General features: G+C 42.2%; 1 protein-coding gene across 1 annotated transcript in view; it reads left to right on the top strand.

Moving 5' to 3' along the window:
• The window catches only part of caska (calcium/calmodulin-dependent serine protein kinase a), a gene marked incomplete at its 5' end in the record, with an annotated part of 120,562 nt that extends 100,328 nt beyond the window's left edge, over positions 1-20,234 (top strand). The window contains 10 exons of the mRNA XM_079254304.1: positions 1,600-1,668; positions 6,442-6,510; positions 7,165-7,200; positions 9,799-9,995; positions 11,564-11,679; positions 15,243-15,323; positions 15,397-15,477; positions 15,555-15,757; positions 15,910-15,993; positions 19,190-20,234. Of these exons, the coding sequence (XP_079110430.1) occupies positions 1,600-1,668; positions 6,442-6,510; positions 7,165-7,200; positions 9,799-9,995; positions 11,564-11,679; positions 15,243-15,323; positions 15,397-15,477; positions 15,555-15,757; positions 15,910-15,993; positions 19,190-19,366 (1,113 nt within the window). The 3' untranslated portion in view covers positions 19,367-20,234. The remainder of the gene's footprint in view (positions 1-1,599; positions 1,669-6,441; positions 6,511-7,164; positions 7,201-9,798; positions 9,996-11,563; positions 11,680-15,242; positions 15,324-15,396; positions 15,478-15,554; positions 15,758-15,909; positions 15,994-19,189) is intronic.
• Between the last annotated feature and the right edge of the window lie 110 nt (positions 20,235-20,344).

Raw genomic sequence — 20,344 nt, forward strand, 5'->3', positions numbered from 1 at the left:
TCTAGAGGGAGGAGTTTGGGTTCAGATGTCTCACATCTTAAACAGAGTTTAGCCTGTTACAAACTCTGGAAGAAGCAAAATATTTTCTTCATCTCGAGACAGCAAGAACCAAACTTTATTTTGTCCTTGCATACATGACTGGTGACCACTCGCGGCTTGTTCTCAACACATCGGTCAAGCAGAATGTGATTCTTGTGGGACTGCGAGAGCTGTTGTGTGATTGGTCGGACACTTGAGATGGGCGTGGTTTACACGGAAAAGCGGGAAGCTGACCGTGCTGATGCAGGTTGAACAGATAGTTTTAAGAAAACAGCTGACACCATGAATTTGACACCATGTGGCATGAAATTACCACACAACCTGCCCCTTTGCATACGAAGTCTCTCATTAAATATGACATAACTGGGTTTATTGCACATAAAAGCAAAGGCATCCCCGCCTGTTGCAGATTAACTGACCAGACGAAAAGAACTTTTTTTTTTTTTTGTTATTGCGGCCTTAAACGTTTCTTGTCATAGAGGATGTAACAAGCTTTCGGATAAAGTATTATAACTTGTATTTTCATTAATGAAACTGGAACAACAGGAACAAGGTAGAAAGTAAATCTGCAGGTACAGATTCATTCTAAAAGACAAAAACATTTGTCACGTATTTCACGTCTATTCAACAAACAGATTCCTCTTATTCCTGATTAATGACGGAGAGCAGAGACTTGAGACTGTCTCCACAACCAAACAGTTCCCATACGAGAGCTCATGGAAACCCAATGGTTTCTCGTAAGAGGTGGAAAAATGTGGACATGAAGGCTTATTATTTATCCACAAACCAACATTTGCGTCGGCTTTAGTCAGATCTCGACATGATTAACGGATTGCAGTAATTTCATTGGTTCTCGAGTAGATGTGTAGAATGTAGGACAAATGTTTTGAAATTGTAAAACTTATTTGTTTTTTCATTGTTGCAGAATTAATCCATAATTGTCAAGGCTGGATTATCCAAGTGGCCCAGGGGCCCACGCCCACTTGGGGCCCATGTAGGGCATACAACTGCAGTTTGGACATGAAACAAAACGTACATAAAAGCCACATAGTTACACCACAGTGTCTAGTGTATTGCTACTGGTACCACTGGCTGAGAGATGTTAGAAATGTGGTATTACAATGTATGATTCACAATTTTTACAATGTTGCGGTGGGGAAGGGGGCCCCTGGAACACTCCTGGCCCAGGGGCCTTTGCACTTTTACTCCGGCCCTGATGATTGTTCTTGTTTGTGTTGTTGGTTTCAAACATGAAGAATTATAAAACTTATGTCCCCATGGTTAAAACTTATGGTGATCCTATAAGACTTAATGTTAAGTTTAACGAGAACATAACTAGATCCGTGTGCACACAGATGTGTAAGGAGGAAACCCGTCTGAGGCCAGAAGGTTTTATTCTGGACCGTAAACAGAAAGAGAAAATAAAATCTTTAAAATTCGGCTTCTTTCTAGGAGCCATCATGTGAGTGAAGAAGAGTCAGATGAAGACCGTTTGAACTTGTTCATGACGTCATCACATGTTTCAGAGAAACTAAAACCGTACTGTGTGTTTGTCCACAGAGGGAGATGAGAGGCAGCATCACATTCAAAATAGTCCCGAGTTACCGGACGCAGGGCTCCTCGTGTGAGGTAACACTCCTCCTCCTCCTCCTCCTCCTCCTTCCTCCTCTTCACTGCTGATTGTCAGCTGATCTGGTTACTAACTGCTAGCTTGGTAACAGAGCGTATGTGTGTGTGTTTAACCTAAGTATTGTATGTATGTGTGTGTTTTGCTGGGGCTGAGTCAGATATTCAGCACACCAATTTCACAACCAAGATACCGGAACTTTCCTCCCCCTCCCACCTTTCCTCCTCCTCCGGTCCGGGAATGAGCCTCTCAGCACGTTCCAGTCTTCCTCCTCCCAGAAACCAACCGCTACACCTGCACACACACACACTGATGAACCGGGAGTGGACCGAATACCAGAAACCTTCCAGTTCGGAGCGTCCGGCTCCTGAACGCAGCCACTGTGTATTTATTTTCAGATGGAGGTCAGACAGTCGCCTAGAAGACACATACTTGTTCCGTTTGACAAACGAACCTGTCATGCAGACATCTGTAAAGATCTCTGGATCAGGAGCTGCTGATCAAAGCCGTTCAGGTGGTGACGAGTTAAACATATGAAATCAAACCCCCACCAGTAAACTCTGGGAGATTTTCTTTTGCGCCCCAAATTTACAGCTAATTCAGCAACTGTGTTGCATCCTGTCTCTTCTCTGAGCTCTCTCCGCTCAGTAAAAGTCAGTCTGATGTTGACTCGTTTTAACTCGTCCTCTGCTTCTTTCATTTTGGTTTTACTTCGCTTTGTCCAATAATATCCTCCTGAGTTTTTTTTGTTTTACATAAATCAGCCAAGATACGCGTTCAAAACGACCATTGTGTTAATGTGTAGTCACTAGCGTGTGATGTGGGATAAATCAGGGCGACAACATCTCCAAAACAAGTCAGATGTCTGGAGTTTTAGTCAGAAAGTTACTTAGTGTTGCATTTATAGGATGCTTAAAAGTCATATGTTTAAGTTTTGTATAGATTCAGTGTGTTCGTATTAACGGTTTTTCTGTTCCAGTACAAAGTAAAAATTTTGTCCTAAATGAGGCATTTTTTTCACGATTACAGCAACAGATGGCTGATAACAAATCTGGTCAATATTTCATCAAGCTAACCTGCAAACTACCAAAGCAATGCTGTGTCCAGTTTAGACATAAAAACATGGACGGAGCCTCCGTGACATCACCCGTAGGTTTCTGAAGAGCTGAATTGTTACGCGGCTAAAAACTGCAGTTGTTCTGCGTTCTTCTTATCAGGAGATCGGGTACTTGTCAATCAAAAAGACGCCCGTAAATATGCAGAATTTCGCGATTAAATTACTTTTAAACAGGCGAGTTAGAAAAAAATTCACTCCCTCCACAGTTGTCATGAAGGTAAACCTGACCTATTAAAACCTAAAATGGATTTTTGTACCAGGCTGTAAACATGTTTATTTCTGCTGTAAACGTTTATTTCTGCTGTGAAGTTGGTCTTTTTAACATGGGAGTCTATGGAGATTCTCTTTGTTTTGCAGCCCCTAGTGGATGAAGGGGGAACTGCAGTTTTATGCACTTCCGCATAGACCTCACTTTTAACTGCCGGAGGCTACGTCCATCTTTCATATATGGTCTGTGGTGTTCATATAAATGCGCTGTTTGGACTGAGTTTGCATTATTTCGCTTAATAAAGGTATAAAGAAGTGAGAATAGGATTAGATGTTTTCCATACAAACATATGCAGCAAGGAAATTATGTTACTGATTAATCATTTAGAAATACAAGTAAAGATTTAAAATCAAAAAGTTTTTCAGTGATGCAGTACATTTACAAAGTTATCATACCAGAGTTCATTTTATCATTTCATCACATTAAACCTGTTAAAATGTGAAAATGACTGCTTGTTTTTCCAGGACTCATGACTCGATCAGCTGATCAGAGAGATAAGTCAGATCTGAGCTGCATGTCAGGAAGGTTTACCCTCAGATTAAGACAGTTTGTTGGTCACAGTAATGGCAGACGTGTTTGCTGCACAAAAGACACCAGCTGAACTCAACGTGAAGCTTTTTAACAGCATAATAATCCACTTTAACACATTCACAAGGAGTGGCGAGTCAGGGTTTGACATCATGAGAATCATAAGTAAAACAGCAGCAAAGTTCAGTCGTTTCAGATAAGCTGCAGTATTTCTACAGTACAGCAGCTCTGGAGCCACTTAAAGGGGCAGCGTGCAACAAAATCAAAGCTTAATCAGAAAAAAAATCATATATTATTATTACTAAATGCATTTCTATTTGTATCTAATCCCTATACTAAAAAAAATTGCTGTTATTTTCTCAGAATGAGACATTTACTTGCTGTGGGTCCCTGTACATGCCAGCAGCCAGGTTTGGGTCTCCATTTTTACTACGGTGTCCCTGAATAGACAAACTGCTCTGTGTGTGAAGTGAAAACCCTTTACAATGCAGTCCCGGCTTTGTTTGATAGGAGCTACAAGACCGTTTGGGATAAGTAGCTACCTGTAACAGTCTTTGCTGCACACACCGTACAAGCTACTTATTACTTATTACATTAAGTAGAAACTGAGAACATACAGTTGTTTGCTTGTTTAAAATGAGCCAAAAAGTCAACAGTTTCCATGAGAAATGGTTGTTTTCCGATACGCCTTCTTACTCCGAGTTAAAGGACTGTGATCATGAACACTGAAGGTTGATGGAGACGTTCCTAATGACAGCTCTTTGTGCCTTCGGCTCTTTCTGTCATCAGTCATTTTAAATGTCGTCTCGCAGCACAGCTGCAGCCTTTTGTCAGTCAGTGTTATGACAAGATGATGTCGTTGTTATAGCATCAGGATTTTATCACAGTCTGGAAATGCTTCACACAACATCCAGCAGCATTATCTGAGCGTCTTCGTTCAGCTTTTACAGCTTCAATTTCATGTGTTTAAATGCATTTTTTAAAGGTCCAGTTGTGGCTTAATTAGTTAAAGCATTTTCTTTCCCCCAGTGGATTATAAATCTGCTCATTAGTGAGAAGAAAGAATATTCTACAGGACAAAACGCAAATTTTACTAAACTAAAAACAGAAAAAGGTTTGTAAATGTGTCAGAATGACCAAAAAAAAAGAAAACTCAAAATACAAATATTTTAAATAAAGTAAACAAAACATTCTGCAAAACTCTGCAAAACAGCAAATCCCCATAGACTCCCATGTTAAAAAGACCAACTTCACATCAGAAATAAACATTACAGCCTGGTACAAAAAAGCATTTATGGTTTAATAGGCCAGATTCACCTTCATGCCAACTGTGGGGGGAGTGAATTTATGTCTAACTCGCCCGTTTAAAAGTAATTTAATCTCAAAATTTGGTATATTTAGGGGCGTGTCCTTTTGATTGAAAAGTACTCAATTTCCCGCTTCAAGTCAGAAGAACATAGAACAACCGCGGTTTTTAGCCAGTTAACAACATGACTTAGCTTTAGCCCGATTACCTCCGTTAGCTGGTTAGCTCCTGCTATCTCCGGGTTAGCTTGGTTAGCTCTTAGCTACAGAAAGCTCGGAGTTCACTCGATGTCAATCATCCGCCATGACACTCACAGCCCCCCTCTAAGCTCCACCTCTTTGCCCATATTTGTATTTTCTGGGCTAGACGACACGCATGACGCTGCCAAGATGGCGACGGTAGGAACCGCCCACCGAGCTTCAGTTTAGCGCTTCAGAAACCTACGGGTGACGTTACGGAGGCTCAGTCCTTTTATATACAGTCCATAGGAAATACAGAAGACCTGACATCTAACGCAGAGGCCCTGAGTTTTGCCTGACAGGCAACAGTCATCCTCCACGTACTGCATGCAGATTAGAAGAGAGAAGTCATCAAAAAAATCTGTCTCTGTGTATAAAAGGTTAAACTGATGTAGTCGAAACGTAATTGACAGACGTGGTGAACAATCATTTTGGTGTTTCAAATCTTTAATCACTGCTGATTCTGATCTAATCTCACATGAGCTGTAATGTAGTTTAAACGTCAACATTTAGCTTTTATTCTATCTGAAGATGAAGTCTCTCATCTTCCTCATCACACTGAGCTGCTCTTTGATCATAACAGCAAATTATATTTGGGGTAAATAACACAAAGAGCTCCAAGCAGCAGAAATCCAGATTCATCATGCTGAAGCTGAACAGGATCAGATCCGAAGTAAAAAAAAAAACCTGACCTGATCTGAAAGACCGTTAAAGATTTGGTTTCCGACCGTGATAAACATCACGTTATTAGATCATTTCGGGATGGACTGAAAAAGATGGTGATTAAAAAGCGGCTAAAACTGAAAGAGATGGTTGGAGTTTGTTTTTTGGTTACAACAAAGTCTTTCCTTAACAAACCTGATCCAGTTTTAAACAACCATATGCCAAAGCACGGACAACAACTGAATTTTTTATCACTTGAGATCCAATTCAAAGCTCTTTCTGATTATTTTCAATTATCTCTTTTTTTTTCTTTTTTTTATTCTTTATTTTCAAATCCCAGTGGAAGAATCCGCTCTGAAACTCTAGATTTTGGTCTCCCAGCAGACCTCATGCTCTGCTGCTGAGTATCTCATGTCAGTGTAGCGCCCTCCTGTGGTGATGTTTGGACCTGCAGGCATGCAAGCTGCTACTGCTGCTGCTGTCTCCCATGTTTTGTTGACGCATTTCATTACGTCAACGCTGTGGTGGTTCTCAGTTGTGTTCTACAAATAAACCCTCTCCATCGCCTACAGCCACTGCTCAGAGATGTGTGTGTGTGTGTGTGTGTGTGTGTGTGTGTGTGTGTGCGCTGCTGACCTGTGTGTCTTATTTCAGAAAGAGTCCCCCACCACCTCCAGGCAGTCCCCTTCCAATGGCCACTCCAGCATTAACAGTTCTATCCTGGTAAGGACCCCAACACCCCCCCCCCCCCCCCCCCCCCCCCCCCCAGAAAACCCACCCACCCCACCTTCAGACGGACCCACTGAGTGTCTCATCAGCCCTGCTGTTCATGATGTTCCAACATGTCCGTGTCTCCCATCGCCGTCCATCCATTGGTGTTTATTTCTGTCGTTATTTATTTGAGCTGTGAGATGGGGGTGGGCCATGATGCGGGTCACCTGATTCGGTCCCGTCCCATTCATCTGTTTGAGCCAAAGGCCCCGTGTCCGATATCTCAGTTAACAAATTGGTGTGCCTCAGAAAGCCTGCTGCGTGCTGAGTATCGCCGCTAACACGACACATTGGAACCTCCAGTGGTGACAGGCTTCGAACAGGAACCCCCCCTCCCCCTTTAATAAGACCATTTTGGTTCCACTCCGGGGCTCCAGGCCGACACTGTGGTCGTGCCGATGCTGCTTTGCTTGCTCTGTGCTTGCTTGGTTGCTCCACAGCCAGATTTGCTGGAACAAATGAGAATTACTCCTCTTCTCCGCTGTCCTCCGTTTGTTTCTGTCCAGGTGTTACTACTGTAGCAAACGTTTGTGTTCTCAATATTTCATTTACTGATTCTGTCTTGACAAATTGTGTCTTTCTGTAAAAAATATTTCACCTCTGCAGGACCTGCCATCCACAATCCAGCCCAAGGGTCGACAGGTAATCACGCCGCCTATTCTCTCACTTGTACTTCCTCCTTTACATCTCCTCATTCTCCTCATGCGAAGTTGCCTCCCTAAATATGACTAAATATTTCACTGTGTTAAATGTTCCTCTGAGCTTCACTGCTGTCCAAATACTCATAAAAATGCATTGCACACCTCCTACAACATGTCACCACCTGGATTTAACTAAGCAAACAGGTAAAAACCCTCCTATTGGATGATTACTGCAGGTTGAATGATGCTTCAGCTGCAACAATTTAACCCAAACTAATGAAGTGGGTCTTTTTTTTTTTTCTTAAACAACCTGGTCAGTTATTTCCTGATGAACGGATATATTCCCAGATGACACCACCAGGGCTGTGACCGCATGTCCACACTATTCCCTAACCTACACTACATAGCAGGTTACATAGTGCACTAATTCTGTTGGCGATTCAGACACAAAGCTGGCTAGTTTGTCCTCGCCGCGAATCACGCGACTACCAGCTGTCACCACAGCAACCACCACATGCTGTTTCAAATCCAATCTAAACTCGTGTAAAAAAATGTCTTATATTGTATTTTATTCTTTCTTTCTTTGTTTATTTATTTCTTTGTTTCTTTCAACAAGAAAGGATAGAACAACGAGGAGCCGTGCATTAGACAGTTATAATGCACGACGCGGAGTCTAGAACACCACGACGTGAAACGTTATAACCGTCTAATGCATGGCTCCGAGTTGTTCTATCCTTTCTTGTTGAAACTGTGTGTGTGTAAATATGAAAATAATGGATCACTGACCATGGTATTAATAAGGATATAAAATGAACAATCTTTTGTTTTTTCTCTTCTTTGGCATTAGTCAGTTGTGAGACTTTGAGTTCCTACAGGGCATTGTGGTCTATATTAACCTGTCTAGTGACCATCAATGCTCACTACTTTTTCAAGATATATTTTATCTAGAACCTTTACCTAGAAAAAGACTCGAGCACTATGTAGGGAACGGGGTTGACATTCGGACTGAACTAGATTTAGAAAATAATGTCATGATTTTCATAAAACTTAAGTCAGTTCCTGCACGGTGGCACAGTGGTTAGCACTGTGGCCTCACAGCAAGAAGGTCACTGGTTCGATCCTTGGCTGGGGGGGTTTGGTCAGTGGCCTTTCTGTGTGGAGTCTGCATGTTCTCCCATGTATGCGTGGGTTCTCTCCGGGTACACCGGCTTCCTCCCACCGTCCAAAGACATGCATGTTTGGTTAATTGGTCACTCTAAATTCCCTCTAGGAATGAGTGGTTGTTCATCTCTCTGTGTGGCCCTGCGAGCTGTCCAGGGTGTACCCTGCCTGTCACCCAAAGCCAGCTGGGATAGGCTCCAGCTTCCCCGCGACGCTGAATTGGATTAAGCGGTTCAGAAATGAATGAATGAATAGAATAAAAATAAAACTAAAGCAAATACTGCTTACCGACATACAAACTATTCAGAATCACTAAATTAAACTAAAATAGAAAGTCTGAGACTGAAAAGCAGCATTACTCAGCTAGTTTTTTTAAGCAGGTCCCAGGTCATGTATTTATTATTTCCCTCATAAATTTCACACTCTGATGTCAAATACAAGAGGTCAAAATATAAATTACAGGCCACAGTTTGACTCCAGTTCGGATTAATCAACACATAGCGGAGACTAAAGATCGATGCAGGACTAAAGATCATCTCAGAAATGTTTAACAACCTAAAAGAAAAGATGTGAAAAGGCACAAAATCGATGAAACTGCATGTTTGACGCATTAATCGTGACCAAAGTTGTGTAATCAGCCTAACACTGTTGCACTGTGGCACAGGCATTGTTCAGCCTCGAACCCCCATCAGACATTATTACAGCAAAGCATTTAATATTTGTTTTTACATTCTCAGCATTAACAGTCCCTCAACACCCCCCCTCCTATAAATCCCTCCCAGTGTTGACACGTGTGAACCCTCCTGACCCACATCTCACACATCCCCTGTGATCATACTGTTTTCATGTTATCATATAACGGATCGTCTGAATGGCCAGCAGAGGGCAGTAGACCACCAGAGCTGTGTTGGTTCACACCCCCCCATAATCCCCAGCCTCCCTCCCCTCCACCAAACCCGGCCACCAATGTTTTGTTCAGACAATAAACAGCCGGTTTGCTGCATGATGTGTGTGATGCTTTCAAATCCTAGATTGTTTCCAGACCTCCAATCAAGGACAAAATGTCTGTAAAGGTAAGAGACAACCTTCCTCGAGCGCCCCCCCCCCCCCCCCCCCCCCAAAAGAAAACAGTTGTACACTAGCAGTGTGGTTGAAATGAAACCCACTCCAGCACACTTTAGACTCCTACAATGCCTGTGCCATAATCACCAGTGTGCAGCGAGGCTCAAATAATGACCCTTCTCACTGTCGAAAACCCTCCTTAGAAACCAGTTTTAAAAATCTTCCCCTTCCCTCCCCCCAAAAAAGTCCACTGCTCTTTACTTCAGGCCTATCTGTCAGATATGTTCACCACGTTCCACGCTGTAATTCTTCCAATTAACTACTCGCTACCCCGACCCGTCAGTTTAAGCTTTTTCTTCTTCTTCTACCCCGTCAGATATTTGTGAGGGCCCAGTTTGAGTACGACCCCTCCAAAGATGAACTCATCCCCTGCAAGGAGGCGGGGATTCGTTTCCGTGTGGGCGACATTATCCAGATCATCTCCAAGGACGACCACAACTGGTGGCAGGGCAAGCTGGAGAACACGAAGAACGGCACAGCCGGCCTCATCCCGTCGCCAGAGCTGCAGGAGTGGTGAGCGCCACAAAACACGCTGATGGACCGATGGCGGGAACACAAAGGACACGTGTACACCCGGCGCTGGTTTTAGGGGCAAAACATCTTCCTGTGGCATGTTTATTAATCCAGTTTATGGCTGTGCGTTCAACGCACGATGCAAACGTAAACTCAGTAAGCCTTAAAGTACATTTACACAGTAGAGAGCTCAGACTAGCACACACCTGTAAGGAGAGTACTCGCCTTGCAGTTTTACTCTCATCCGCTGCTATCAAGTCCTCTTTCCGATGCTGAACTGACTCGGGTTGGTAAAACAGCACCATGGACACGAACATGGCGGTCACTTTCCTTTTTTCTTACCTGCATTTCTTCTTCACTTCGATCTTTCCTTTGACCATCACCCATACACCATGATGGTCATGTAGCTGATTGTGAACAACGAGTTGCTTTAAGAAAACGTTGCAGAACACTTAATTGCTTCATTTTTAATTCCATTCTTAAGACCCTCCTATTTTCACTGACATTTTACCCAGAATGAGTTTGTTTTTATTGCTTTTATTTGTTTCGTTGTTTTTATTTGTGTAATTCTTTTAAATTTTATTGTTTTATTTTCTGTTTTAATATGTTATTTATTAGGGCTGTGACGATATGCTTTTATCCTGATTCTATTCAATTCCGATTTTTGTGTGCCGACTCGATTTAAATTGCGATTCTCACAATTCTTCGATATTGCTGATTTTTGTTGATTAAAAGCAAAAAAAATGTATAAAACTTTTTTTTTTTTTTTTTTGCCTGTCATTTTTCTTGATTTCAATTAGGAAAGTAGCCAGACCATCATTCTGCTGCTATAAAGCCCAAGAAGACAAGTAAAAAGATCAATAAAAACAATTTTAAAAATGACCAAAATTTTGTAAATGCTTATATTTTTGTTTGAAAAAAAAAAAGTATTTATTTTTTTGTAAAAAAAAAACAAACCAAAAAAATCGATTTTAAAATTGTGAAGCAATTATTTTTAGCATTTTGTTCAGCAGTAGCTGTCAGAAAGCGCTTTATAAATAAAGTTGGCTTGGCTTTATTTTCTGAACAACTTCTGCAGCATCGAAGTTCGCTCGGCTCATCTGGTGTTTCCTCTTCATTTGGTTCAGTCAGAAATCGGTTGAGGAAACCAATCAACGACCCACATCTGAGCAAATTTTACAATATTTCGTGTTTTACAATTGATTAAAGTTTCATTGTGAAACGTGTTTCCACATTGTAGGAATCATACGGCTCTCCTGAAGCCGGGACAGCAGCAGTCGGGGAAGGAATCTGGATTAATAAAACTTTCTATACGTTAGTTTTTCTTCATCTTGACATGATATGTGACTCGTTCGTGCCGTGGTGTCTAAAGGATAGTTTTGTTAACGACACAACGTGCCAATAAAAAAACCTTATGCATCCCTAACTTTTTATAGGAACTACCTTTTAAACAGGGTTCACTTTAAAACATGAACACGAACTTCTCCTAAAGGTCAAGTCTGTTTGGAAATGTGTGTTGCAGTTTCTCTCTCCAAACCATTAAATCGAACGCTGTGTTTGTGTGGCAGGCGGGTGGCGTGCATCGCCATGGAGAAGACCAAGCAGGAGCAGCAGGCCAGCTGTACCTGGTTTGGCAAGAAGAAGAAACAGTACAAAGACAAGTATTTGGCAAAGCACAACGCAGGTACACCATCCACACTCGTGCACTGAAAACCGCATGCTGCAGACGTCTCGGCGTCAGTCAGTCGCTCCCTTCGTGTGAGTGTGTGTGTGTGTGTTACTCATAATGTTTAGACCAGTTTGAGTGTGTGAGCGTGTGTGTTTCCATCTGTTTGTGTAGGTGGAATCTGAATGTAAGCAGATCTTGTAGCTCCGGTAGCAGAAGCGCAGCCAGGAATGACGGGAAAAGCTGCCAATGAGGCAGAAATCATAGATGGGGGGGTTAGGAAAACGTGCAAGACGGACGAGGTTTCAGCTGGCATCAGTCATGGTTATAAACAGCATCTGATGATGAGTGTGTGTGTTTTGGTGAAGCATTTTACAATTCCTCTCCTGCGGGTGATGTGAACCACAGACGAAGCTTCGGCAGCAGTTCTGTCGAGCTGCGTCTGAATGTCTACCCGGTTATCTCTGCCGCGTGTGACCAGACGGAGGCGCTGTGGCGTAAAAACTCACTTCATTCGACTGTTTCTAATCTACTGATTCTTTAATGAGACGGCCACAAATGAAGCCGGTAGAAAGGTGTGCAGAGGTAAAGGGTTAGACGGATGGCAGGTTGGTGTTTTCTGACCCGATGTGGATAAAAACCGAGGTTCTGCTGAGACAGCACGAGGTTAATGAGTAACCACTGTTGTGATGGTCATGCAGGGTGTGTGTGTGTATGTCAACCCACATAACAACACCCCCCCTCCTCACATGCTGACACAGCGTTTAACATGTTTACAGAACCTAAAGGTCTGTTTCCTCCTGCTCGCCACATATTTTCACCAAAACTTTGTTTTAAACTGAAGCTAACGGCAGCTTCTGATCAGTCTGAGGAAATATTTCTGCATAATTTGACGTCTTTGTCCACCGTTACGCCCAATAAAACCACATTAGACTGTTTTTTTTATGGAAAACTGTGATCAGGAGGAATCAAATTTGTGTAAAAGTGTGTGAAATCTGGTTAGACAGATTTAAGAAGTGAAACTATTCAACAGCATGCTGCTCTGATCAGCGAATGCATGAAATCCAGAAGAATCTGCTTTCATGTGTAAACTGTTATTATAGTGACTTTGCAGTGACTTCATTCATCAAACATGTCTGACAATCCAACATCTGCTTATTTCCTGGGACCAAAATTCATGATCCGTGTTTTATTCCTGGGAAATAATCAGATTTGTCCTTCAGCCCTGAACATCGTCTGTCAGGCTCTGCAGGTCGCCTGACTCCCCACACGTCTGTGGAGATAAACCCTCAAACAGCAACAACAGTGTCTCCTGTTCCCACAGCTGTTGTATTTTGCTGTTTTCATGTGATGTTTTTGTAATTCTGCTGTTGTAACCTTACCATGTTATGACCCTTCCTGTTCATCTCTCTCGCTTTCTCCTCCTGACCGGCCTCTCTGCATGTAAGTAACAACCAGTGGCAGTGACCAGCTCCTCTTCTTCTTTCTTTAATGACTGTAGACGAGAGCAGACGTCACTGCCGGCGTTTCATTTCTGTTTTTGTTGTGCAGCAGCAGAAGAATGAGACAAAACTGAAAGCATGTAGCCTAGCTTGTGATGTTTGTCCTAACATTCTGTTCGGTCTCATTTCCTCACTTATCCAACACACAAATCTGATACAAACACATTCAGTGTGATTTATTATTGAATATTAGGTGAACATTTATTGGCAGTTGCTCAGGGAAGCAGCTGCCTGCTGTACAGCAGAACCCAGTGACTTGTGGGTATTGTATTTCACTGGTCAGCAGCCGGTGATGGAGGCTCATGTTTCAGAGACGAGAACACTCTGTACAGAGATCAGCTCTACTTTAACAGGCGACACACTGTGTACAGACGACCTGTAATTTATCTCATTTATTCTGGTCTCTGTTTACACACCGACAAATGTTTGCACTCCACAAAGTCACAACATTTACATCAAGTACTTCTTCACAGCTGACCTGCAGGTTCATTTATGTCTGTAAGAAGCTGCCTAGCTTGGTTAAATACATTTATTTACAGCGTTTTCTACCAGAAAGCTTTCTAATTCGTTGAGGTTGCCATGGTAATCAGTGCAAGGAAAACACCGATCTAACCTGAAAGTGATGAATTAAAATAAAAATGTTAATTAGCGTCCCAAATCTTAAAACTTTAAATATATCGGCATTCCCACCAGCTGATTTGTTTAATGTTGGGTAAAAACCACTAAAGTAGCGATTAGATGTTCACATCTATCTGTAATGATCATTCTGATCAGCTTTAAGTCCACCAGTTAACCCACTTAAGCTTGTTCCATACTCCTCGAGAGCAAGAACAAGAAAAAAACTTCTTGTTCATCAGGTCCATCCATCCTCCAGCAGAAGCAGGATCACTGCAGGGGGCGATGTCTGCTTTATGAACCCGGTTACCTCCACCAGGTCATGTTTTTCCCTCCGTCTTTGTGCTCAAGATTAATCAAAAGGTTACAGATGGATTTTTATAAACATTTCAAGAGTTGTTGGAAATGTGAAAATGAAGAACTGATTAAATTCTGGTGGTGATCCGGATCACCGTTTGGATCCACGAATGATTCTAAATGATGATAAATGATTCTTTAACATCGTGCTCGGCGGAGGTTAACGCTCTCCGAGAGCTTTTCTAGTTTCATATTTAACGAGCAACTTCGTCCGCGGTGGGGCGGGTCGTGCACGCGGCAGGGTCCGAGTGTTTTAATGTAAAAATGTTGGTACTTTCTCACCACCTCGATCAGCTGTTTTATCAAAACAATCCGTTTTACCTGCAGAGGTAAAAACGTGGAAGCAGCAACTCCGCTTCATGCTTTCTCCATGTTAACCACGCCCACCTCACATGTCCGACCAATCACACGATACTTCTCGGAGCCCCGCAAGAAAAAAGTTCTGCAGCCCGATGTGTTGAGAACTGTCTTCAAACGCGTCCGTGAGAACAAAATGATGTAATTTGTTCTCGGAGCCTCGAGAACAAGAGAAAAGTTCTGGCTTCTTGTGGAGGATGGAACAAGATTTAGTTTGGTTCTTTAAGATTTTTTTGTTTCCCAGCACAGGATCCATTTACGATTTTAGTTTGGTTTATAAAAACAATTTTTTTTTTTGTATCTGAGAATGTAAAATTTGTTCCCAGTTGCCAATAATTGCTCTCCTGAAGGTGTTTTTTATTTAATGATTTATTTGTAATCTAAATATTTATTTGTATTTGCTAATTAGACAGCTGTTTGCAACTTTTGATCCATTTCTGTGTGATAAACACACCATGTTATTAACAGATGCAGAAATAAGCTGCTGATTCAAGAACGTAGCTCATGATTTGATTTTTTTTTTTTTTTTAAATTTGCTACCCGGTTTTACAGTAATCATTAGTTTTACCAAAAAATATCTATTTATTTAGCATCACTTCAAACTCCATCCAGCCACCCCCCCCTTCCCCATCACCTCCACTTGTAAGAATTTAGTCTCCTTTTCACCTCGTAGCCACCAGATGTGACTCCTTAGTTTCCCAGCTCCCTTCTCCCCACATCCTCTAATCATTCATCTTTTCTCACCTCCAGTGTTTGATCAACTAGATCTCGTCACGTACGAGGAGGTTGTGAAGCTTCCTGCTTTCAAGAGGAAAACACTAGTTTTGTTAGGTGAGAGAAGACACTAAACACTCATCCATTCCTCTTTACATGATCTCACTGACTGGAATCTGTCTGTTCCCAGGCGCTCATGGAGTGGGCAGACGACACATTAAGAACACGCTCATAACCAAACACCCGGACAGATTCGCCTACCCAATCCCACGTAAGACGTATCACAGATGTTGTACCTCTGAGCATGTTGGGAAAGTATGAGTCCTCACCTTCCTCTTGGTCCTGCAGACACGACCAGACCTCCAAAGAAGGATGAGGAGAACGGGAAGAACTACTACTTCGTTTCTCACGACCAGATGATGCAGGACATCAGCAACAACGAATACCTGGAGTACGGCAGCCACGAGGACGCCATGTACGGGACGCGGCTGGAAACCATCCGGAAGATCCACCAACAGGGACTGGTTGCCATACTGGACGTCGAACCTCAGGTGTGTGTGTGTGTGTGTGTGTGTGTGTGTGTGTGTGTGTGTGTGTGTGTGTGTGTGTGTGTGTGTGTGTGTGTGTGTGTGTGTGTGTGTGAGGAGGGTGTTTTCAGTACACTGTGAAGCCATTCTCACCAGTTACACCTGTTATCCATCAGGCCCTGAAGGTCCTCCGGACAGCCGAGTTTGCTCCCTACGTCGTCTTCATCGCTGCACCAACCATCACGCCAGGCATCAACGAGGTAGGAAGACACTTCCAATCCAAAGATAACTCGTTCAGCTCCACCACATATTTACACTTTAACAGAAACAAAATAGTTAACAGTACTTGTGTAGCGCTTTACCATCCATCGAGTCTTTCTCAGTTCAGGTTCTGCACACTTCCAAGTGCGGATTTGTCGGCTGCAAAAGTCATCGTGGCACGCCAAGTGGTGTCTAAATTCAAAGTCTCCTTCCAGTCCTCCCTCCCAGTATGCACTTTGTTTGGCTCCAGATTAGCTTAAAACGAAGGATACAAGAGATGTATTCTATTCACCCTCTCCTATCCCAGAATTCATTGTGCCTGATAGAAAAGAATGTGTAAGTACCACACCAGCCAGACCGTTTATTTATTTTTGTGTATATACACACATATTTGTCCCAGCAGACAAGCTGGGAGGACAGCAGCATTGTGTCAAATAACCACATATAAATTTCATTCCAGTCGTCCTCAGATCTTCGTCCCCTTTCATTAAAGAAAAGGCTGAATTTATTACAGTTACTCAATTGGAGACTAAAATAAGGAACAATAATTAAAAACGTACTAAATGACACTGTCATTTGTCAAACAAATAAATTGGTCCTGGACTGATTAGAGCATTTTTCTGATGAACGGTGGGACAAAATACCTGTCAACAGGTGCAGAAATCTGACTGAGAGGAACAGAAAACACCTGACTGTAGCGGAAACATTAAAGGATTTTTTTTAACAAAATATTTGTGAGTGATGTAACATATATTATTTTATCATATTTGTTTGCTTTTTAAAAAATCTTTCTACTGAACCAGAATTAGAAAATAATCTCATGATTTTCATAAAACTTAAGTCAGTTCCTGCACGGTGGCACAGTGGTTAGCACTGTGGCCTCACAGCAAGAAGGTCACTGGTTCGATCCTTTCTGTGTATATTTCTCCCCTGTGTATGCGTGGGTTCTCTCCGGGTACTCCGGCTTCCTCCCACCATCCAAAGACATGCATGTTAGGTTAATTGGTTACTCTAAATTGCCCCTAGGAATGAGTGTGAGTGGCCCTGCGATGGTGTACCCTGCCTGTCGCCCAAAGCCAGCTGGGATAGGCTCCAGCTTCCCCGCGACCCTGAATTGGATTAAGCGGTTCAGAAAATGAATGAATGAGTTCCTGCTTATTTGCCAGGCAGCAGTGTTTCTCCTTCTTTAACGGGAGGGTATGAATACATATGAGGACGACTGTACATGTTTAACAAGGATTATTTGTCACTGAAGTTAACGTCAGCTTGACAGAATGAGCTGTCAGCCAGAGGAGAGCTCGTCTAAACCGCTTCCTCATCATGTTTGTCATTTAATCACAAAGAAATATGAAAATAAATCAAATGTAAATTACTTGAACTATTTTCTGTCATTTTAAAAATATTTTTGTGGCAGAATGGGATCAGTAATTAGATAAACTTGGCATATGTGGTTGCTAGGCAACGGAGGACTGGAGAACTATGGGTAATTCTCGTCCACTAAAGAGTCTCTCATTTTACTGACGGTAAGCGCACTTCGTTGTGTGCGAACGACGTAGAACACTTCGTTGCCTACGCAATCTGTGCACTTAGAGGTGTGCAGACCTTGAATTGAGAAACACCCATTGTCTCATTCACCCATTCAAGTAACAGTCTGCACACTAGTAGTAGTTCCCAACATCCCTTTTCACTGGTGGTGAATAAACCCCACTGGGAGCTACTACTTGTGTGCTAACCTTTACTTCATGACCTGAATTTCCCAATGGTCCACTGCCTAGTTTAAACTTTTTTTTACTTTCATACACACTCGCATCCCAGTTGACACATCGGGAGGCAAAGCTGTCTTCATTGTCTTGCCAAAGGACACTTATGCCTCGTTTCCACCAACACATGTGGGTCGGGATGGGACAGGTCGAGTGCAGATATGGTCTATAAACTCGTTACGTTTCCACAGCCAGCCAGATAACATGGTACCATCGCATCGCTTTCCTTAAAATAGAAGGTTGTTTACGTACTTTAACCCCAGATTCTATGAGTATAGGCACAGCCCTTGAAGGCTATCGCTGGCAGGTTTATCCCTCCGCTAGTGACAGTCTCCAAGGGCTGCGGCTATACGAAATAAAAACAAAGATTAATAATGTGTTGTTCTTCCTTCTCAGACGTCAATGGAGCTGTGCTTCATGATGCCATTTTTAATGAAGCAAAAAGAAAATCTGTAGCTGTAAACCAGAAGCCGTTCTTCCTTTTATGTCTGGTTCCAAACCAACTGTAGTTTGTTTTTTTGTTTTTTTTAACCAAACTATACAGTGTGTTGAGCTCGACTTCCCAGTTTTTGCGTGTAAAAACATAAACAAATGCATCTCGACCAGCATCTGTTGGTGGAAACGAGGCAATCCTTGGGTAAGACACTGACCTTCCGGTTGGTAGACAACCGCTCTTCCTCCTGAGCTACAGCAATCTGCATAGTCTAGTTAGTAAATAAAGAAAAGAAAACCAGAGAAATAGAATTAAAAGTGATTAATCAAGGAGTTGTGACATTATATCCTCATTAGAATAAGATATTTCAAACAGGGAAAAAAAATTGTCCATTTTTTCCAAAAAATCTTACAGCAGGTGATATTTTATTTAACAATCATCTAAATACATGTCAACCTTCCGCCTCCTGCATGTCTTATTCCTCTCTGCACTTATTTTTGCATGCTGCATGTTTTTTATTGGCTTTCCTCTCAGACACCCAGGTGGTGTCGGACGCTGCCAGTAAGTAAAAGCTCTTGAACACGGCCTGTAGGGTTAGTTTGTCTACTTTTCCATTAAACCTTCAATGTTTCTATTAGTTAGCAGGTCTGTGTTTCCTTCCTCTGTCCACTAGTGGAGCTTTAATACACTGGAAGAAGTTAAACTCTGCTACATGTGTTCTTATCAGCCTTTTACACCAGAGACAAAAAACAATGGATAGTTAAACTGGCTGCAAATTGTTATGGCAACCAATGAATTGGACAGAAACTGGTCGATTATATATCTGTGAATATGAAGAAAAATCTGCCTCAGTTTGAAAAAGATAAAACTCTGAACTTTGACACTGATTTGGGTGAATTATTCAGACTAAATATTTGTAATAATGTGTTCACAGTTTTTCCCAAAGTTTTCTGAACTTGGATGTTCATCTCTAACCTTCCTCACCATCTCTTCCTCCCCCAGGACGAGTCACTCCAGCGGCTGCAGAAAGAGTCTGAGATCCTCCAGAAGACCTACGCCCACTACTTCGACATGACCATCATCAACAACGAGATCGACGACACCATCAGGCACCTGGAGGAGTCCATGGAGGTGGTGTGCACCACCAGCCAGTGGGTCCCCGTGTCCTGGGTGTACTGACCAGCTACAGCACCATGGCCAAACTCTTACTACACCCCCTTCAAAATAAACTCTTCAGACCACACAGTGGGACAACACCCTCGTCGTTGTGTGAAAGCAACCACCTGAACTCCTCGTTTACGCTGCACACAACCCGAAACAGCTCTGTGTCGGACTCTGGCCCCCCCGCAGACGACTTAGTCATAGTGTTGTATAAAATCAGAGTAAACAAAAAATGAATATTGTCATGTCTGTGCTAGCTAGGAGGCAACATTTTTGTAGATGTTTGTTTTAAAGAGACAGTACTGTGTCCCGTCCTTCCATGTTTGGTGCACTGCTTGGTCTCCGAGTCGCCGCCCTTCGTCACACTGTAGTCCTGTTGGCTGTTTATAAAACCACCTTTACTAAGACGCTGTCAGTGGATTTTTTTTTAGGTGAAAGCACACAAACACTGCAATGTCTTCTCATCTGTAGATCCTGCCAGCATCCCTCATGCATCCGTTATCCCTCGGTACAGTCGCAGTATTTCCACACATGCACCTACCAAGTACTGTCTCTTCTAAATGAATCCATAAATGTTTTGTAGATTTGAATGAGGTTATCATGCATGTGGACATTTGCGAGCTTCCATGCTGTCAGTCAGTCAGTGTTCCCTGTTGTCCTTCTGTAAACCTCCAAGAAAAAGAAAATATTCATTTAAAAAAAAAAAAAACATTCCAGTTTGGAAAAAATGAATGAACTCAACCAAGTAAAATAATCTAATGATGATGAAGCTGGACGTTGATTCAACGCCTCTGCACATCCCTCCTTGAGCATCGGGTGACATTTCTAAACCAGATTTATAGCAAGATTGACCATGTGAGATGTGTTTGTAAGAAAAAAAATCTAATAAAAGTATTGATTTTGGGTTTTTTCCTTCTTTGATTTGTCATGAATTTTTTTTTTTTTTTTTTTTTTTTGTCTTGTCCAGCATTTAAGCAAGCAGACTGATGTTCTGGA

This window comes from Telmatherina bonti, assembly GCF_933228915.1.
Source record: "Telmatherina bonti genome assembly, chromosome: 15".
Taxonomy (NCBI): Eukaryota; Metazoa; Chordata; class Actinopteri; order Atheriniformes; family Telmatherinidae; genus Telmatherina; species Telmatherina bonti.